At 36.3% G+C, this 19,204-nt stretch overlaps 3 protein-coding genes across 3 annotated transcripts; 2 read left to right on the forward strand and 1 right to left on the reverse strand.

The window, feature by feature from the left end:
• The first annotated feature begins 929 nt into the window (after positions 1-929).
• On the forward strand, positions 930-1,871 carry LOC118712626 (olfactory receptor 8K3-like). Its single transcript, XM_036426552.1, has one exon. It carries the CDS (start codon positions 930-932, stop codon positions 1,869-1,871), a length of 942 nt encoding a protein of 313 aa, XP_036282445.1.
• A 7,715-nt stretch (positions 1,872-9,586) lies between these two features.
• Positions 9,587-10,525, reverse strand: LOC118712632 (olfactory receptor 5J2). The gene has a single exon (XM_036426559.1). The coding sequence runs from the start codon at positions 10,523-10,525 to the stop codon at positions 9,587-9,589; it is 939 nt and encodes a 312-aa protein (XP_036282452.1).
• Positions 10,526-17,063: 6,538 nt separating this feature from the next.
• LOC118712628 (olfactory receptor 8K5) lies at positions 17,064-18,005 on the forward strand. Its single transcript, XM_036426554.1, has one exon. The coding sequence runs from the start codon at positions 17,064-17,066 to the stop codon at positions 18,003-18,005; it is 942 nt and encodes a 313-aa protein (XP_036282447.1).
• Positions 18,006-19,204: the final 1,199 nt, after the last annotated feature.

Here is a 19,204-nt window from a genome sequence, read left to right on the forward strand (position 1 = left end):
TGGTTTTATTTTTATACCCCTCAGAGACTGCTGTCACTGTAACTTTTATTGTAACCAGTATTATTTCTACTTTTTAGAGGCATCACTCACACACAATATTTTAAATTTAATAAATCTTTTACTTTAATCTGGCATTCATTTACTCTGGTACATCCTTAATCTGTGTATTATTGGGGGCATTGGTATACATTTTTATTTGATCATATTAAATGTTTATCTGTGTTTTGTATTTTATCATAGTTTGAAGGCATTCCTTGGGTTTAAGTTGTAGAAGAATTTAAAGTAATATCTAAGAATTCATGGACACCTCATCTTTAGTGTGTTTTATTTTACTTCTCTAATACTGTGTAACATGGTGACTTTATTATATTTGATGTGCACACTTCTAAACTTACAGCAGAGTATAGTATTTCTTTACCCAAAGAAAGTTTTTTGTCTTGTTATATGAAACCAATGCCAATGCTTCCTCATAGAGTTGTTGATAGAGATAGATGGAGATTAAATGATCCAAAATATTGGTTTTGTATATGATAATAAAGAGTTTTGGATGTTACAGTTCTGGCCAAAGTTTTGTACTTAAGTGAGAATATAACTGAGATTATATATAATATTTTATCATGTAAAGACGATTCTTAATTCAACCTACTATAGTTTTCTTATTTATGCACCTAATTTCTGTCCATTGTATTGATTGTTTTGTTCTGTATCACTCACATCCACTTGAGAACCACCAACTATTTGTCTCTAGCTCTATTTGCAAATATTATTTTTTTGTGTGTGTAAGACAGGTTCATGTATTATAAACTGGAAAGTCTAGATGCATCTTATTTATACTAGCTTTGAATACTAAAAATCTTCCAGGTATAATACGTGAAATCTTTTGACTATGCTGATGTCTCTTTCCAGAATAGGTTTCCCGAAAAACGTGCATGGAAACACAAAACCTAACAGTGTTAAATGAGTTCATACTCACGGGGATCACAGACCGCCCTGAGCTGCAGGCTCTATTATTTGGACTCTTCTTGATTATCTATGTGATCTCCGTGGTGGGCAACCTGGGCATGGTCATTCTCACCAAGGTGGACTCCAGGCTCCAAACACCCATGTACTTCTTTCTCAGACACCTGGCTTTCACTGACCTTGGTTATTCAACAACTGTGGGACCCAAAATGTTAGTAAATTTTGTCGTGGATCAAAACACAATCTCCTATTACTTTTGTGCAATACAACTAGCCTTTTTTCTTGTGTTTATTGTCAGTGAGATTTTTATTCTATCCGCAATGTCCTACGACCGCTACGTGGCCATCTGCAACCCTCTGCTTTACCCAGTCATCATGTCGCAAAGGCTATGTCGGCTGCTGGTGGCTATTCCCTATCTCTACAGTACGTTTGTTTCTCTTCTAGTCACCATAAAGATTTTTAACTTACCTTTCTGTGGCTACAATGTTGTCCGTCATTTCTACTGTGACAGTCTCCCCTTGTTATCATTGCTCTGCTCAAATACACATGAAATTGAAATGATTATTCTGAGTTTAGCTGGCTTTGATTTGATTGCATCTCTTCTGGTAGTTCTTGTGTCTTACTTCCTCATTCTTAAATCCATTCTCAGGATGAACTCTGCTGAGGGTCGGCACAAGGCTTTTTCTACGTGTGGGTCCCACCTGACAGTGGTCATAGTGTTCTACGGGACTTTGATATTTATGTATGTGCAACCTGAGTCCAGTCATTCCTTTGACAGTGATAAAGTGGCTTCCATATTTTACACCCTCATTATCCCCATGTTGAATCCCTTGATCTACAGCTTGCGGAACAAAGATGTAAAGTGTGCACTACAAAGGGTGTGGAAAAAACTATGTAATACTTTTTCTTAAGGATTTACATATATTGAATAATATAATTCCTATAAACTAGGTTCTGGACTTTAAGTTTTGCTATAGATTCCTCCTAAAGAAATAAGAAGCACAGATGAGTTTAACATGAATGACTGTCTTACTGATGCTAGGCACTTCTAAGTCTTGTAAATAGATTAATGAACAAGATAGTAAAAACGTTTGCCTTTCTTGAGGGGAAAGATGGATTATATACTTGAACTACCGTGTTTCCCCGAAAATAAGACATCCTCTGAAAATAAGACCTAGCGCAACTTTGGGAGAAAAAAATTAATATAAGACACTGCCTTCTTTTTGGGGAAACAGGGGATATGTGTAGGAGAATGTGTTAGGTGAATATAGAAAAAAAGCTGTCAAGGATTCTGGTGTTTCATCTTTATTAGAATAAAATCATAGCATACGTACTTGTGTGTGTGAGTGTGAATGTATGTATGCGTGTGTACCCTTTCTTTTCCTTTGGACTTAACCTTAATACTTTCCCCTGATATGGTTTAGAGTGGTACTTACTAATGGTTGTGAATGTGATAGCTGATGTTTTGAAGTGCTCGGCCACATTGCTTTGCTTAAATCCCCCTTCCAAACATTGGGATCCCACTGTGTCCTCGTCATTGCCTCTCTCCATATCTCAGTCTCTTAACTGAACATATATGGTAATTTGGCAGTCCAGAGGTTCTGATTAGCACCTAATTTTGTCTTTATTAGTCCCCTTTGTTGATAACAGATGATACTCAAATTGAAGTAAATTTCCGAGGCCACACAGAGTAGCTCCTAGGTTTGTACTGTCCCCCTCAGCCAGTCTTTCTTTCCCTCCCTCCCCTCAACTAGTTGTTCTTGCTTAATAACTGGCTGCTTGCTTTTGAGATTATAGTTCCTTATCTCCATTTTTAAAGTTACTTTTATATCCTTGGGCAAGAAGACTGTCCTATGATAAATTAATTGTGCTGCCTTTCCTTTCTCAGGCTCTTTCCCAGTTTTAATCATTATTGACTATGCACTGTTTTATGTTTTAACTGACTTTATTGTTTAACTGCATCGATTATCATCATTGTGGGAAGCAAAGGAAAAGATTCCTGTTGCTTGCACGATGTCCTCTTTCTAAGGTAAGTGAAGCCTGATACATGACCAGACAGCAGTATCTTGCCTTTTGTACATAGTTTCTACATGTCATTTTCCACATTTTCCCATGTGCTTAATTGTATATCCCTTTTGTTTACTTTTAGTCTTCTTAATACTTCTGGGATTTTATTAAAACTATTTGTCTGCAATATTTTCTGAGTTCACTATCATGCTATTAAAATTTGGTGTTTTAGTCAATGAACGTTTAATAAAAAATATTTTTTTTGGAGTAGCATTTTTAAAGTGCATGTACAAAGTAACCAAAATGTCTTTCAGTAGGGGGAGGGACAAACAAACTATACAACCAGGTAATGGTATATTTTATTTGGCACTAGAAAGAAGTGAGCTATCAAGCCATGAAAAGATGTGATGAAACCTTAAATGCATGAATACATGAAAAAAAGCTAATCTGAAAAGACACTGTACTGCATGATTCCAGTTATGTGACATTCAGGAAAAGGAGACATTAAAAAGGTTGCCAGAAATTAGGATGTAGGGAAAGATGAACAGGAGGAGCTTGGAGGATACATAAAGTAGTGAAAATGCTGTATATGAAATTATAATTGTGAATTCAAGTCATTAAATATTTGTTCAGACCAACAGAATGTACAACAACCACTAGCGAACCCAATGTAAACTATGGAGTTTAGATGGAAATGATGTGCTAATGTAGTTTCGTAGATTTTAACAAATGTACTACTTTGTTAAGGACTGTTGGTAATGGGATGGGTAGATCATGGAATGGAATATATGAGAATTCTCTGTGAATGTAAAACTTCTCTAAAAATAAAATAAAGTCTTGCAATATAAAAAAGTACATGATTCAGTGTCATGTGAAGATAAATATCAAATTGTTAATGCAGTTAAAAGGAATCTTGAATATAATCATTATTACTACCAAGTAATAATATCTCATATTTTTGAGCATTCTACATGTCTTGATGCATTTGATTATCACAAACAACTCTGTGAGATAGGTATTATTAAAATTTTATTTTTTAGATTAGAAAAAGGTGATTCACAGAAGCTAAGTAAATTGTCCAAGTCCACTAAGATATTAGGTTTTAGAACCAGATTTCAAACCAGGTAGTCAAGTTCATGTTCAAATCTTTATGCTCTTAACAAGGTCCCTATGTTGTCTCTTAATATAAATTTTATTCTTCATTGATGTCATCCCAGAGATAACAGGGAATAAAACTTCACTTTGGTAGACATAGGACCAGAAAAGGAGAAATAACAGAAAGATTTAAAAACAAAACAAAACCGTATAAGCCATGGCTGGCACAGGAAATGAATTCAAGAGAGAGATAATTATTCAATTATAAGTAAATAAATTAATTCACATACATCTAAATTAATCATGTAATTATTTTTAAATAAGTGATTTTTGCTCAAACAGAAAACTGAAACAAAGTGAAGACAGGTCAGAGTCTGAGAAATGAAGATAAGGAGAAGCAGAATTCCAAAAGAGACAAAAGCCTATTGCTAATTTTTTGTAGAAGGAATTCTTCCAGGGACATTATAAGAGATAAATGTTCTTCCTCAAAACAAGGGAGGTCTGTGAGGGGAATATTTATTCTCCATTACCTTCTGCTTCTTATATTTTGAAGAACCTTTCTATGAGCATTTAACCCATTTGGGGAATTTAATTTAAGAGTAAAAGAATATATTGACTCAGATATTGTTAAACTATCGAATGAATAAATGCCTTGAGGTCTAACAGGTGATCATTTTTAAATTTAAATTATGCCCTCTTCCTTGATCTGGTGTTTGTTTCATAACCTATCACATGCATGGGGAAAACATTCCTAAATGATACCATGGAGAAGGTGGAGTACCACGTGCAGTTGTGAAGGTTGGGCACCATGTTACTTTAGGGTGTGCTGTTCATATGGACAGAAGATGTGAAAAAACCTTCCCCAAAGGTATTGCTGACTCATGTACACACCCAACAACTGTGCATGATGGTGATTAGTCTGATAAAGGGAAGAACATACCTCTCAGAAATATGTATCAGATCTATGGAAGGAAACATCTCTAATCAATATACATAGTTTTTCATTGAAAGAGTTCCTGAAATATGAGAATGTTAATTGAAAAGTAAGAATATGCAAGCTAAATATTATTATGTTTAGAATAAGAAAAGATCTGTGATTCATTAAATTTTTAATGATTCACAATAATCATTATATTCCCATGTCAAATTTCATATCTGTATGATTTTTTATTGGATAAAGGAAGCATTGCATTCCCTGGAGAATATATCTATCTATATCTATATTATCTATACTACCCTGTTTACCCCAAAATAAGACAGTGTCTTATATTAATTTTTTCTCCCAAAGTTGCACTAGGTCTTATTTTCGAAGGATGTCTTATTTTCGGGGAAACACGGGTAGTATATCTTATCTCTGTCCTTATCTCTATCTCTATCTCTATCTCTATCTCTATCTCTATCTCTATCTCTATCTCTATCTATCTCTGTCTCTATCTCTATCTCTATCTATCTCTATCATCTCTGTCCATCTAATCTATCAATGTCCATATCATTTATGGCTACCTGTGGATTCCCTGGAGAAATTATAACCACTGGAGAGCAGAAAACAGATGCTAGGAGGTAGAGATGTCTCAGAAGTCAGGAAGAGCTCTTATGCCTAGTATGTGAGCAGCACACCCTGGAACAGTGAGTGCCATGACCTTCACAAAGCCATCTGGTGTTTCTCCCCTCCCCTCCTGTGACATATTTGATTATAGTCACATTTAATTCTATAGAAATTATAGACTTTTTTTTTTTTCCATGATTTAAAAATAGAACAACAAGATTTTTTTTTCAAGGCTTTGGTATTTTTTACAGTCATTAAATTTTGTGTAGTCCTAAAGAATTTCATACCTTTTGAATAAATGTATTCTCTATCTCTCGTAGAGATGATTATACATAGATTAACATGTTGATTTCATATCCAGTAACAGTCGCATAAATTGATTTTTCCCTTGTGGCTAATTTTTATTTTATAGCAACTTATAGATAATTCACAAACCATTTATGAGGTTTATTTTAGGCCCAGTTCAGGACTAAAATATAGTAATGTAACTTATCATATCAACAGAATTAAAAATAAAAACTATGAATTTCTCAATTGATATAGAAAGAGCATCTAAGGAAATTCTGTATTCATTCATAGCATAAAATTAAACTCTCAGTAATCTAAAAATGGAAACTTTTTAAAAATTGATTAAAAAACATCTACAATAAAACTTACAGAGAACTCCATATATAATCATGAAAGGATAACTGTCTTCTCATTAACACTGGACAAGGAGAAGGCTGTTTTCTGACCACAGCTATCATCTATGTATATAAAAGCCTAAGTGACCCTTAAAACTGAACTACTGGAATAACCGGAATGACCAGTCGACCAGTCACTATGACACGCACTGACCATTGGAGACAGATGCTCAAGGCAGGAACTGCCTTCTGGTGGTCAGTGTGCTCCCACAGCCAACCATTCACAGCCAGCCAAACACCCCTGGTCCCTGCGCACCTGTCAGCAAATGTCCTGTGATCTCTCCTTTCATCCCTCCCAACATCCAACAGGCCTCGGCTGGCTTGGCCCCAATAGGGACTGGATGAGTCAGTCCTGATAGGCCCTGATCACTGACCAAGCCTAGAGACCCTACCTGCGCATGAATTTCATGCACCAGGCCTCTACTATTTCATAATGGCAAGCTCAGCCTGTGCAATAAGATCAGAAGAATAAATAAAAGAAGTAAAATTTTAAAAAGAAATAAAATAGTCTCTATTTGAAGATGATGTGACTGTTTATGTAGAAAATGAATCTGCAAAAAAAAAAAATATATATATATATATATATATATATATATATATATATATATATATATGCCTAAGAGACCATTGTAACCAAACGGATGACTGAACAGGTTGCATGGGGTGACAAGGCCAGTGAGGGGGAAGGGGGACAGTGAGGGGCAACCAGGCTGGTGGGGGAAGCAGTAAGGGGTGACCAGGCTGGCAGGCAGGTGAACAATTAGGAGCCAGTGGTCCCAGATTGTGACAGGGGTGTCTGAGACTGCCTGAGACAATAAACATAGTAATATAATTTATCATAACAAACAGAATTAAAATGGAAAACTATCAGGGTCCTGGATTGGAGAGGGTGCAGGCTGGGCTGAGGGGACCCCCCAACCCCCGTGCATGAATTTCATGCACCAGACCTCTAGTCCTATATAATAAAGAAGTAATATGCTAATTTGTCCTTTAGGGTGTCCAAGTCATGACCAGTTAATGGGTTGCACATGCACAGGAGCTAGGGGACAGGGGCCCCGAGGAAGGGAGGACAATAGAAGAAAATGTGTCTAGACTTTCCCCAGTCCTCTCCCTCTTTCTGCTGCCTACAAAAGCCCCAGGGACTTCAGTCCCCAGCAGAGGCACGCCAAGGCCTGCCCAGTGCTAATGTCCCAACCAGCACTGAGGTGAAGCTGCCTGCCTCCATCCCTGGCTAGGGAGCTGAAGCTGCCTGCCTATGTCCCTGACCTACATATATAACCCACCCAGTGAAGTGCTGCTCTGGTGTCTCAGTGAACTTTGTAATCAACCCAAGGAGGAAACCGAGAGGAGAGACGTCCGAAGCTGTGGGTTCCCAGTGCTTTAATCGCTTAAAAGCAGCACTGCTTTGAATGTGAGGTGGCTGTACATTCAGCTGAGAAGTAAGGGGGCTGAACACCACCATCACTGGGCTCCTGTCGTCTGAAGCCCGAGCTTCCACCATGAGAAGGAAAAAACAGAGAGGGGCCCAGAGAAAGGGAGGACAATCAAAGGAAGTATGCCTAGAATTACCCCAGCCCTCTCCCTCTTTCCACTGTCTACAAAAGCCCCAGGCCCGGCCACAGTTCTGTCTCTACCTTTTAGTCCCCTGTTCTCCAACCAAGAGGAAAGAAATAAGGAAGGAGTCCATGCTGCCTCCAGAAAGCATTTATATACCTAATCAGCTGGCCGCCTCCCACAGAGAGAGGCCAGGCTGCAGCTTAGGCAGAGGAGTGATGGGGCATCACCTTTCCCTGATCACCAGGTCACCTCACTCCTGAGGGCTCCTGGACCATGAGGGAGGGCAGGCTGGGCTGAGGGACCCTCCCACACCTAGGCATAAATTTTTGTGCACCGCGCCTCTAGTAACTAATAATTAAATATAAGATGTCACAGTATGCACAGCCAACACACAGAATTCCATTGCATTTCAGTATATAAGCAATATTCATTTGAAAGTTTATATAAATACTAGAGGCCGGATGCATGAAATTTGTGCAAGAATAGGCCTTCCTTCCCCCAGCTACCAGCAGCACTGGCTTCCCTCCAGTACCCTGGTCCCAGGCTTCCCTCCAGCCGCCAGCAAGCACCCAGGACCCGGGCTTCCCTTGCAGCCCCACTTTGCCCAGAAGGTCATCCAGGAAGAACATCCAATCTAATTAGCATATTATTCTTTTATTATATAGGATATAATTTATTACTCTAAAACAAAACAAAACAAAATCACGTTATAAAATTTTAAAAAGTTTATTCACTGAGTTACCAGTTTATTATAAAAGATATCAAAGAAAATGAATCAATAATCAGGAAAGTCTACTCAAGTTTATTGTGTGTATTAATTATTCCACAGATATGTGACCCAATGACCATTTCTACACACTTCCTCTTAGACATGGCCACACTGTGAAGCAAAGGAGTTGCAGTAGCAACATAACAATCATAGGCCATTACTGGCAGCAAGAAGCATTCTGTGGAAATAAACACCCCAAAACACAAATGCTGAACAATGCAAACAAAAAAGAAAAAAAAGAGACAGACAGAAAGGCAAAAGCGATGTTTCCCTTCACACCAGGAGCTTCCTAAGAATTTTGGGTGATAAAAGGGTTTTAGGAGCTGTGCCACAAACCAGAATTAAGACCAAATATATGTTTCTTATTATAAATTGCAATATCTGTCTTTAGATTAGTTAAAACATAAGTCAATGAAAGCATGTTCAATAGAATATCTATATTCTTGGAAACCTGAGAACCAGTTACTTTTTTCTTTGTAAGTACTCTGTTTTTATGTTCTTAAATGCAAGTATTATTATGCAACTGTTTTCTCTAAATAACAGAAAAAATATAAATGTAATAGTGGATTTTGTTATTGATTTAGAGAATAACAACCTAGAATATCGGAAGACATATGTGATAGGCTGTTGTTTTTGTGATGCAGCTATATGAATTAAGCAACTTTTCCTTTCTGGCCACCTCCTTATACAACAAATCAGTGTATAGAATGAAAAATTCTTAAGGTGGATACTTGGAGCAGCAGGGCGACCAGAGTGTAGATTGCAAGGTTTTCCAGATACTTTGCTGTACATTTGAAACTGGTGTTGAATGGTATTGAATATAAACTGTAGTTGGGGGGAAAAAAAGTAAAGAAAAAAAAATAGAAAAGGAAAAAGAATAAGAAACACCTCTGTACATCTTTAGAAGCTTTACATTCACTGAAGTATTGAAAGCAAGAGCCGACTGGTAAGATTCACAATGACTTAAATCTAACAGGGGAAATGTTTCATTTCTAAGGCCCTTTTCACAGCTTCCTTTACCTCTTTGTTCCTCAGACTGTAAATCAGTGGGTTTAACATGGGAATCACGAGGGTGTAGAACACAGAAACTACCTTCTCCTGTTCTACAGAATACTGGGAGCTTGGCTGAATATAACTAAAGCTTAAGGTTCCATAGAATATGGTGACAGCAGTCAGGTGAGAGGCACAGGTGGAGAAGGCTTTCTGTCTGCCTGCTGCTGAGCGGATCCTCAAGATAGCAAGAACAATGAACATGTAGGAAATCAGCACAACCAGGAAGGTGACCGTGGCAATGACACCAGAGAAGGTTAAGAGCAACAACTCATTCGTGGAGGTTTCAGAACACGACAGCTTTAGGAGTGAGGGAATATCACAGAAGAAGTGGCTGACAACATTCAACCTGCAGAAGGACAGTCTGCCCAAGCTTATTGTGTGTATTAATGAGTTAATTATGCCACACATACATGACCCGATGACCAGCCCTACACGCTTCCTCGTAGACATGGCCACACTGTAAAGCAAAGGTTTTGCAATAGCCACGTAACGATCATATGCCATTACTGACAGCAAGCAACCTTCTGTGGTAACAAACACCCCAAAACACAAGTGCTGTAGCATGCAAGCAAAAAACGAGATAGTTGCCTTCACAACCAGTAGGCTTATCAGCATTTTGGGTGCAATGGCAGATGCATAGCAGGCATCTACAAAAGAAAGGCAGCTGAGGAAAAAGTACATAGGTTTGTGGAGCTTGGGAGTGATTCGGATTAAGAAGATCATGCCTAGATTCCCCACCAAGGTAATGACATAAATTACCAGGAACAACACAAAAAGTACAATTTTCAGTTGAGGATTGCTCGTCAATCCCAAAAGAATAAACTCTGTCACAACTGTAAAATTGTTTTCAGTCATTTGTTTCTTTTCATAAGATCTGTTATGAAAAAAGATAGAGATTATAATTTATTAGGGAAATTATATACATATATAATTATATATGTGTGTGTGTGCGTGCGCATGTGTTTGTGTGTGTGTGTGTGTGTGTGTGTGTGTGTGTGTGTGTGTATAAAAACAAACACAACAATTACTGATGCTGATGTCAGGCTTTGTATAAAAAAAATCCCTTCTTCGAATCTTAGATTTTTCAACAATAAAAGTAGTAAGAGGACTAAATGGTCTCTCATTTCATTCCAATGATGTTGTTTTATATGATTATAGTCCATAGAAACCAAAATGTTAAAAACAGTTTATCTCTAATAGCTTCAGTCTCTCTCTAAAATGTCCACTAAGTAGACACTGATGACGATAGAAATTAATAGCATGTATAATATATACCATTAAAATCTGATTAGATAGTTATTTTATGATATTCATAATGATTAGATAGTTATTCTCTTCTGAATTATTTGTTTGTTTTTAAGTAGAAAATTATTTAACGAGAGGGGCACATAAGATCATTTATCTTTAAGTTATATATGGCGTTGATGTACAGGGTCTTTATTTTGGACAGCTACATCAGAAAGTAAGAGGCTCAATACCTAGAGTTATGACATTTAAAATGCCAAGGATTCTGGCTTTTGTGACCATAGGATATTAGGGGCCAACACCTCATTCTGAAACGCATGAAACAAAAGCCTGTATCTTGCATGAAACCTACTAAAAAGACCCAGGATTCTTGCTCCAGGACAATTTTCCCCACATTCCTGGTAAAAGACCAGTTCTGGAAGGGCTGAGACCCAGGACACAAAATTTCATATCTTGCATATCTGAAGCATATGGAGGCTTTTCCTGAGATCTCAAGTAATCTTAGAAAATTTAAAAGCACACTAATTGAAAATGTGAATATATATAGACATATATTCACAAAACTTTCTGTGATACTTCTTCCTATTTTTCATCTTATAATACAGTTTAAACAATTTAAGTCGTTGTAAAATTGCAATTTCCATTGTATGGTTGGAAACCTATATTTTATATTCAAAGTTATTCATATTTGTTTCAGAATTTGTTTCTTTATTAAGTTGGAGTGTCACTTTAGAAGTTACAATAAACAAATGGTGATGATATTGGTATAGTTATAATTTATACAATTTCTCTATTTTAATTAAAACATTTCAATTGCCACAATGACAAGAAGTTAGGAATTCATTAATACTGGATCAAATCCCATTGTTGACAACAATTGGTTTATTTCATTGAACAAATCATTTAACTTCCCAGATTCAGGTTATAATTATATTTACTTCTCCAAAATTGCTGAAAGGATTGAAGATAATAACTTCCATTAAGGATTTACTATTCTTTGAGTATAAATTCATTATTTAACAAACTAGATAGAAAGTTGCATAATTATATTAAATATGTTTAGAGAGAATATTGGTATATATTCAATGTGTGATATCTTTTGGTACAAGGTGATCAGTTTCATACTTTTAAACCATTGTAATTGAACTATTTCTTTTTTTCTGGAGCATTTCTGCAATACATAAGACCTACTTATTTATTTTTTTGTTTATTTTTGTAATCAAATTGATATCTCAAGTTATCAATTACAAACTAGCCTTGTTAAATGTCAGATTTTTAAAAATCTACAGTTTTTCACAATATCTTACATGCTATTTAAAGATTACCAACATATTTGACAATATGAAAGAACACATCCCACAATATTCCAAATTGTATCTTTTATTCATAAATCTATCTAACACATGCTCTTTCTTCTACTACTCTTAAAGACTTAACTGAAAATTTTCAGTTAATAAAACATAACTTATAGATATGAATTTTATTTAAACTATAATTAAGGAAATAGCATGTTTAAAAGGTATTATAAATTAAATTAACTACCAAAATATAAAACTACTAACTTTAGCAACTAAATTTGATGACAACATTGCAAACTGAATTATATAAAGATATATAAACTTAAATTCCATGAACTTTAAGAATCAACATATTAATAAGATAAATTCTATCAAACTTAAAATTTTCAATTTTTCGTTGAACAAATGATAAATAGAAAATTAAAATAAGTAGAAAAACATTAAAAGAAACCAATTTAACTTACCAAAGACACTTAAAAATTTAGGATATTAGTTTATTTAGAATGCTCATGTCCATCACCAAGTTTTCTTACTCTTGTCTTAGAAATGAAATTAGTTAATATATTTTCTGATATTCAGGATAATCAATATTTTAATGGCAGATAACTGAACCATATCAAGTAAAACAACACAAAACAAGCAAAATTTTAAAAAAATTAACAGTGTAACAATGATGTTACATCTATAATTCTTTCTTCATTGAGGACAAAAATGAAAGAAGAAACAAGTATATATATATTTATTCTAATGAGACCAGAATTCCTGTGGTTCAGACACTAATTACACTAAAACAGCAACAACGGTAAAAATTGCACTCTGGATTCCTTTCTGGTTTCTCAAGAGACTCTCTTAAAGCATCTCAGTGGAATTGGTTTCCCTAAGATCTGTAACATTAAAAAAAAGTTTCAAAAATAGAAGGCAACATGTAGTCAAGGGTGAGAAAACAGTAGGAATATTGACTGTGAGTAATTTATATAAATCGGAAAGTATTTTATTAAGATATAATATGAACTGCACCTGAGCTTGTAAGGCAAAAAAAAAAGGGGGGGGGGGGGTTTAAGTGGAATCCATCTTGAAAATGGCTATTATTTCTAAAAACTTGGGGAGTAACATCCTACTACCCTTATCTACACAATTCTATTTAGATTGAAATTCTCCATTCTTTTTAACTGGTAGAATGGCCACACGTTACTCCTATCAGCTTTATGTTTAACTCTAATATTCTCATTCATTTTATGAATACTTCTTAGAAAATAAGGACAAGCTAGACATTGTGTTCTGCACTGGAAAGAGGATTACAAAAACAAATAAGCCCTGACTGTTTTTCCCAGTGGATAGAGCTGTAGCCCATGGAATAAAAGGGTGTCTGCTTCCATTCCCAGTCAAGGTTACATACCTCGGTTGCAGGTAGGATCTCTGGCCCAATCTGGGCACATGTGAGAGGCAATCAATCACTCCCAACTACCCTCCCTGGCCGACATGGTCACCCCTTTCTGCCCTCCCCTGCAGACCTGGTTGCCTCTAACTGCTCTCCTCTACAGGTCTGGTTGCCTCTAACTTCCCTCCCTTATAGGCCTGGTCCTCCTAACTGCCCTTCCCTGCAGGCTCAGTCGCCCCTAACTGCCTTCCCCTGTAGGCCCAGTTGCCCCTGCTGACCTGGTCGCCCCCAATTACCCACCCCTTCTAGCCATCTTGTTGTGGCCATTTTTGACCACATGGGGGCAGCCATCTTATGCAAGGACTTGAGGGTCAATTTGTATATAACCTCTTTATTATATAGGATTATTATAAAGGATTTTATCACCCCTGATTTTGACATCATGCATGATCAACTCAGTTTCTGCCTCATACAGGAAAAGTTGCTGTTATTAGCAACATTTTAAAAAATTAAACCTAAAATGAAGGAGAAAAGAAAATATATGCAAAAAGGAAGTTTAAAAGAAATCTTTCCCATAGTTCCATGGTCACCTGAATAGATGCTACTAGATGCGTAGGAGATGCAACTGACCATTGATTACTAAAAAAGTCTGTAAAGGCAGCAAGGGTCACAGCTAAGAAACTATAGAATGCTGAGGATATATTGTTAAGAACCCAGGTGTTTCTACAATTTGAATATATGTTTAACTGTATGCAAATTCTCCTCAATTCTTACACAAATGGAAGTCATAGAGGAGGAAGGCATGGGTGACATTTATGAGTGATAAATTATCTTATATTAGATTTTGGTCTCAGTGAGGTTGTACTGAACATTATCCAAGAGTGCTGAGATCTCAATTAAGGGAACACAACAGTCGTGGCAATCATTATAGTAATACATTGCATTACAATCATTGTTACATTGTTATTGTTACAGTCATATGAAAGAACAAGACATATCTATCACTCATTTAAAGATAAGGCATTCATTTCAAATCTCCTAGTTATCAATCATGTAACTTAGGGCAAATTACATGGTTCATCTGAGCTTGATGTCTCCTGAATATATCAGTGATATATTTTTAACCTAGTAGTTACCCCATATTTTTATTCCATTAACTAATTCAAAGAAAAATCCTACACAATGTCATTTATAAGTTTATCACGATTTCTGGAACAGTGCTGGTTTTATTGGGATAAAATTATGTCAAAGTATTTCCCATAGTTACTTTAATCACTGACTCTGTGAGTCAGTATCTTTACATCATGCAGGCCTCCAGGGGCTGTTTAGGTAATCTCTGTTGTTTTCGGTTTCCTCCCTGGCATTGCCCCTCACATTTCCTCACTAGGGAAGGTACAGGGTGCCCTGGGTCATTAGCAGGCACCACGAGGCAATATTTTGAAAGCCTCTCAGATTATTTTAGCATAATTACATGTGACTTCTTCAGGAAGCATCTCAAAAAGGGACAAGCCAAAATTCTCTCTACGTAAAAGAAAAGGTCAGAGTGATTTAGGAGATGGAAATCCAATTCTTCATTAAAGGTGAGTGAATTGGAATTGTGCTTTGATTATGACCATGGTGTTGGTAATTTCCCATTATTCTTGGCTTAAGGGGAATGGACATGCTTATGGTGACCTTCAGATGATTCTAAAATACCACAAAAACTCATTATCTCTTTTGTTAGCTTTATATGCTTTATCATATTCATGATGGAGAAATAAATTAATGCATATAAATAGCATATTAGAGGAAAGAAAGCATAAAGATTAAATATTTAAAATCCCTAAATATTGATATTAACTGCTATTTTAGCAGAAATGGATCTAGATCTTATGCCTCTTGGAACTTATACAAGTTTGAAAATTTTCTTTTTTAAAAAAGAAAAAGAGGTTACACTTGTAAATGAAGGCATTAATGTAAATATTTATTTAGAATGGAAAAAAAAATAAATTTCAGTTGTCAATGAACAAGTACTCACAAATATAAAATTATAAATGTAGTTTTATTAATGAAATTTTAGACATATCTCAGCTTATTGGGTGGTAAGAGAGTTCTCAGAAGCCATTCCAACATCAGAGTAGATAGCATTACTAATGATAAATTTGGCTCTCGTAAATATGCCCACTAAATATCAAATATGGTATTATTTACTCAATCTCTCCTTAGTTGGACCTCACAAATATTTGTGCACTAGCCAATGAACTATGATATTAGTTGAATATGATGAAGTCAAAGTTGGAATGGAAAGAGAAACTGTGCTTGATTGAGGTTCAAATATCTTATATTTGCAACTTTTACAAAGTTGGAAACATATCACTTTGTGAGTGTATTGTTAAGGCCCCACCTAGACCTTTAAAAGTACAAATCTCAAACTTCAAAATCTTAGACTTCATTAACTTCACATTATCTCTCTCTCTCTCTTTTAGAAAATCAAATTTCCACAAGAATTCTCAGACAGATATGTAAGTGTACTAAAGAAAAATTGTGATGTCATTGTATAGATAAAATAAATATTTTTAATATGTATATAACTTTTAAAAAAATCAATGGATATGTTCCAATGTTGATTCTAGTTAGAGTTTAAGCTGTCATAACAGTCTATGTTTCATGTGTGTCACTTCACTAAGGAAGTAAAAGATTCTATCACTTAACTTAATTTTAAAACTTAGTATGCAGATTATTTTCTATCTCCTATTATGAAAAAATAGAGACCCGGTGCACAGATTCATGCACCAGTGGAGTCCCTTGGCCTGGCCTGCAGGATAGGGCCAAAACTGGCTTTCTGACATTCCCTAAGAGATTCCAAATTGCGAGAGGGTGCAGGCCAGGCAGAGGGACCCCATCGGTGCATGATTGCAGCTGGGGAGGGATTGAAGGAGGGCTCCAGACCAGCCAGACCCCAGCAGTAAGCTAACCTACTGGTCAGAGTATCTGTCCCCTGATGGTCAGTGCACGTCATAGCAACTGGCTGAACAGTTGAATGAATGGTTATATACTTAGCATATTAGGCTTTTATTATATAAAACTAGAAGCCCAGTGCATGAAGATTCGTGCTAGAATGGGCTTTCCTTTCCCCGGCTGCCAGCACTGCCTGTCCACTCAAGCCCAGCCCCTTTCTGCTCCAGCCCAGAGCTTTCTCTTTCCGCTTCAGGAGCCACCTCTTTCGGCTCTGGTCCTGCTTTCCAGAGGCCCTGAGAGACCACCCCCTGTTACTTGGTATCTGTGTATGCAAATTAACTGCCCTCTGTGCTGGGTTAATTTGCATATCACTCCTTATTGGCTGTGGGCTTAGTAGACGTATGGTTAATTTACATATTTGTCTATTATTAGGTAAGATTTTTTTCAGTCTGCCTGCAAAGAGTATATTTTGTTTAGGTGACACTACATGAAAGCTAATAACCTCTTTGTTTCTTTGCAGAGCTATCTGGACACAATGAGCCAACAGAATCTAACATCACTGACTGAATTCATTCTCATGGGAGTCACAAAGCAGCCTGAGCTGCAGGTTCCACTTTTCATTGCCTTCCTCATCGTCTACACAATCACAGTGGTAGGCAACCTGGGCATGATCCTCTTGACCCAGGTGGACTCCCGCCTGCATACACCTATGTATTTTTTTATCAAACACCTGGCTTTCATTGATCTTGGCAATTCCACTGTCATTTGTCCCAAGATGCTGGTAAATTTTGTTATGGATCAAAATGTCATTTCATATTATGCATGTGCCACCCAATTGGCTTTCTTCCTTATGTTTATTATCAGTGAATTTTTTATCTTGTCAGCTATGGCTTATGACCGCTGTTCAGCAATCTGTAACCCTTTGCTCTACAATGTTATTATGTCCCAGAGACATTGTCATATGCTGGTGGGCATTCCATACCTGTACAGTCTCTTTCAGGCTCTACTGTTCACGATTAAGATTTTTACATTGAACTTTTGTGGCTCTAATATCATAAATCATTTCTACTGTGATGATGTGCCCTTAGTGCTTTTGCTCTGTTCAAATGCACAAGAAATAGAATTGCTAATCATATTATTTTCAGCATTTAATTTGCTCTCTTCCCTGCTGGTAATTTTGGTATCTTACATTCTCATTCTGATTGCCATATTTCGAATGCATTCTGCAGAGGGCAGGAAAAAAGCTTTCTCCACATGTGGTTCTCATCTGACAATGGTGGTGGTATTCTATGGGTCCCTACTATTTATGTACACACAGCCCAAATCCACTTATTCCTTTGATACTGATAAAATGGCCTCTGTGTTTTACACTTTAGTGATCCCTATGCTTAATCCCTTGATATACAGCTTAAGGAACAAAGAGGTAAAAAATGCCCTCCATAGGGTCTTTAGGAATCCATGTAAACTTTGTATTTAATATTCAATATAGAATATTGTTCTAATAAGTCAGATAAAGGCAAATGTCACTATTTCTAATACATATAATTGCATTATTTTTTAATTCAGAGCAAAAACTAATTATAATGCACAAGTAGGTTGTTTCCCTAATATTCAGCCAAGTTAATCCTCATATTTTAGATCTCAGATGATAATTCCCTCCTTAGCATTTATACGTGTGTGTGTGTGTGTGTGTGTGTGTGTGTGTGTGTGTGTTTATTGATTTAAGAGAGAAAGGGAGAGAGGGAGAGAGATAGAAACATCAATGATGAGAGAGAATCATTGATCAGAGGTCTCTTGCATGTCCCTCTGAAGGAATGTGCCCTGACTGGGAAGTGATCTGAGACCTCCTGGCTCAACCACTCAGCCAGCCCATCCAGGCTCTTGCTTTTGATGTTTCTTTTAGTAATAGAAGTTGACATTTCTCTCAATTGAAACACCTACTAAAATTCTACCTCAGTAAACTATGTGTTTCTTTCTGCCTTTTTATTGTCATTATTTTTTTTTTCAGTTAAGAGTCTTCAATTTTGTTTTCATAACCTATTACAATAGTGTAAATAAAGTAAGTTTCTTTCTTTCAACATATAGGTGGATAATGATTTTTTAAAACTCTCATTTGGAGAATTTAACTCATTTACATTTAAAGTAACTACAGATAATGATGTCATACTTCTTGCATGTTGCTCTTTGTTTCCAATACATCATCTCTCTCTCTTATTGATTGTCCTTTCTTCCATTACAAGATCTTGAGTTTGTGGATGTACCCTGTATTGGGCATGGCTACAGTGAAAGCCCCTAATGCTGTTAAGAACTATAAGCTGAAAAATTCCAGAGGCCACCCAGGTAGGAAGCTTCAATAAGGGGACACAAACTGGCTATCTAATTATGTGTCTGGCAATATGTTCTTTCAAGAGAACAGTCTTCTTACCCAGCCCCCCAAACTTCCTTCCCTCTGGCAACCATCAGTCTAATCTCTCTATCTATGAGCCGGTTCCTATTTTGTTTTTTCATCTATTTTGCTCTTTAGTTTCTACATATAAGTGAAATAATATGTCATTTATTATAATATAGAAATAGTATATTAAAGATCTCAGAAATAAAAGTTACTTAAGACTGCTACTCATATAGTTTGAAAATAAGCTTCAAAAAGAGCTATCTGAACCATGTTTTTAAAACATT

The sequence above is a fragment of the Pipistrellus kuhlii genome, unplaced genomic scaffold, assembly GCF_014108245.1.
Source record: "Pipistrellus kuhlii isolate mPipKuh1 unplaced genomic scaffold, mPipKuh1.p scaffold_m20_p_9, whole genome shotgun sequence".
In the NCBI taxonomy this organism is placed as follows: domain Eukaryota; kingdom Metazoa; phylum Chordata; class Mammalia; order Chiroptera; family Vespertilionidae; genus Pipistrellus; species Pipistrellus kuhlii.

Coding starts and splice junctions, on each gene's coding strand:
- LOC118712628 (XM_036426554.1), top strand. CDS start 17,064: ATGAGCCAACAGAATCTAACATCACTGACTGAATTCATTCTCATGGGA.
- LOC118712626 (XM_036426552.1), top strand. CDS start 930: ATGGAAACACAAAACCTAACAGTGTTAAATGAGTTCATACTCACGGGG.
- LOC118712632 (XM_036426559.1), bottom strand. CDS start 10,525: ATGACTGAAAACAATTTTACAGTTGTGACAGAGTTTATTCTTTTGGGA.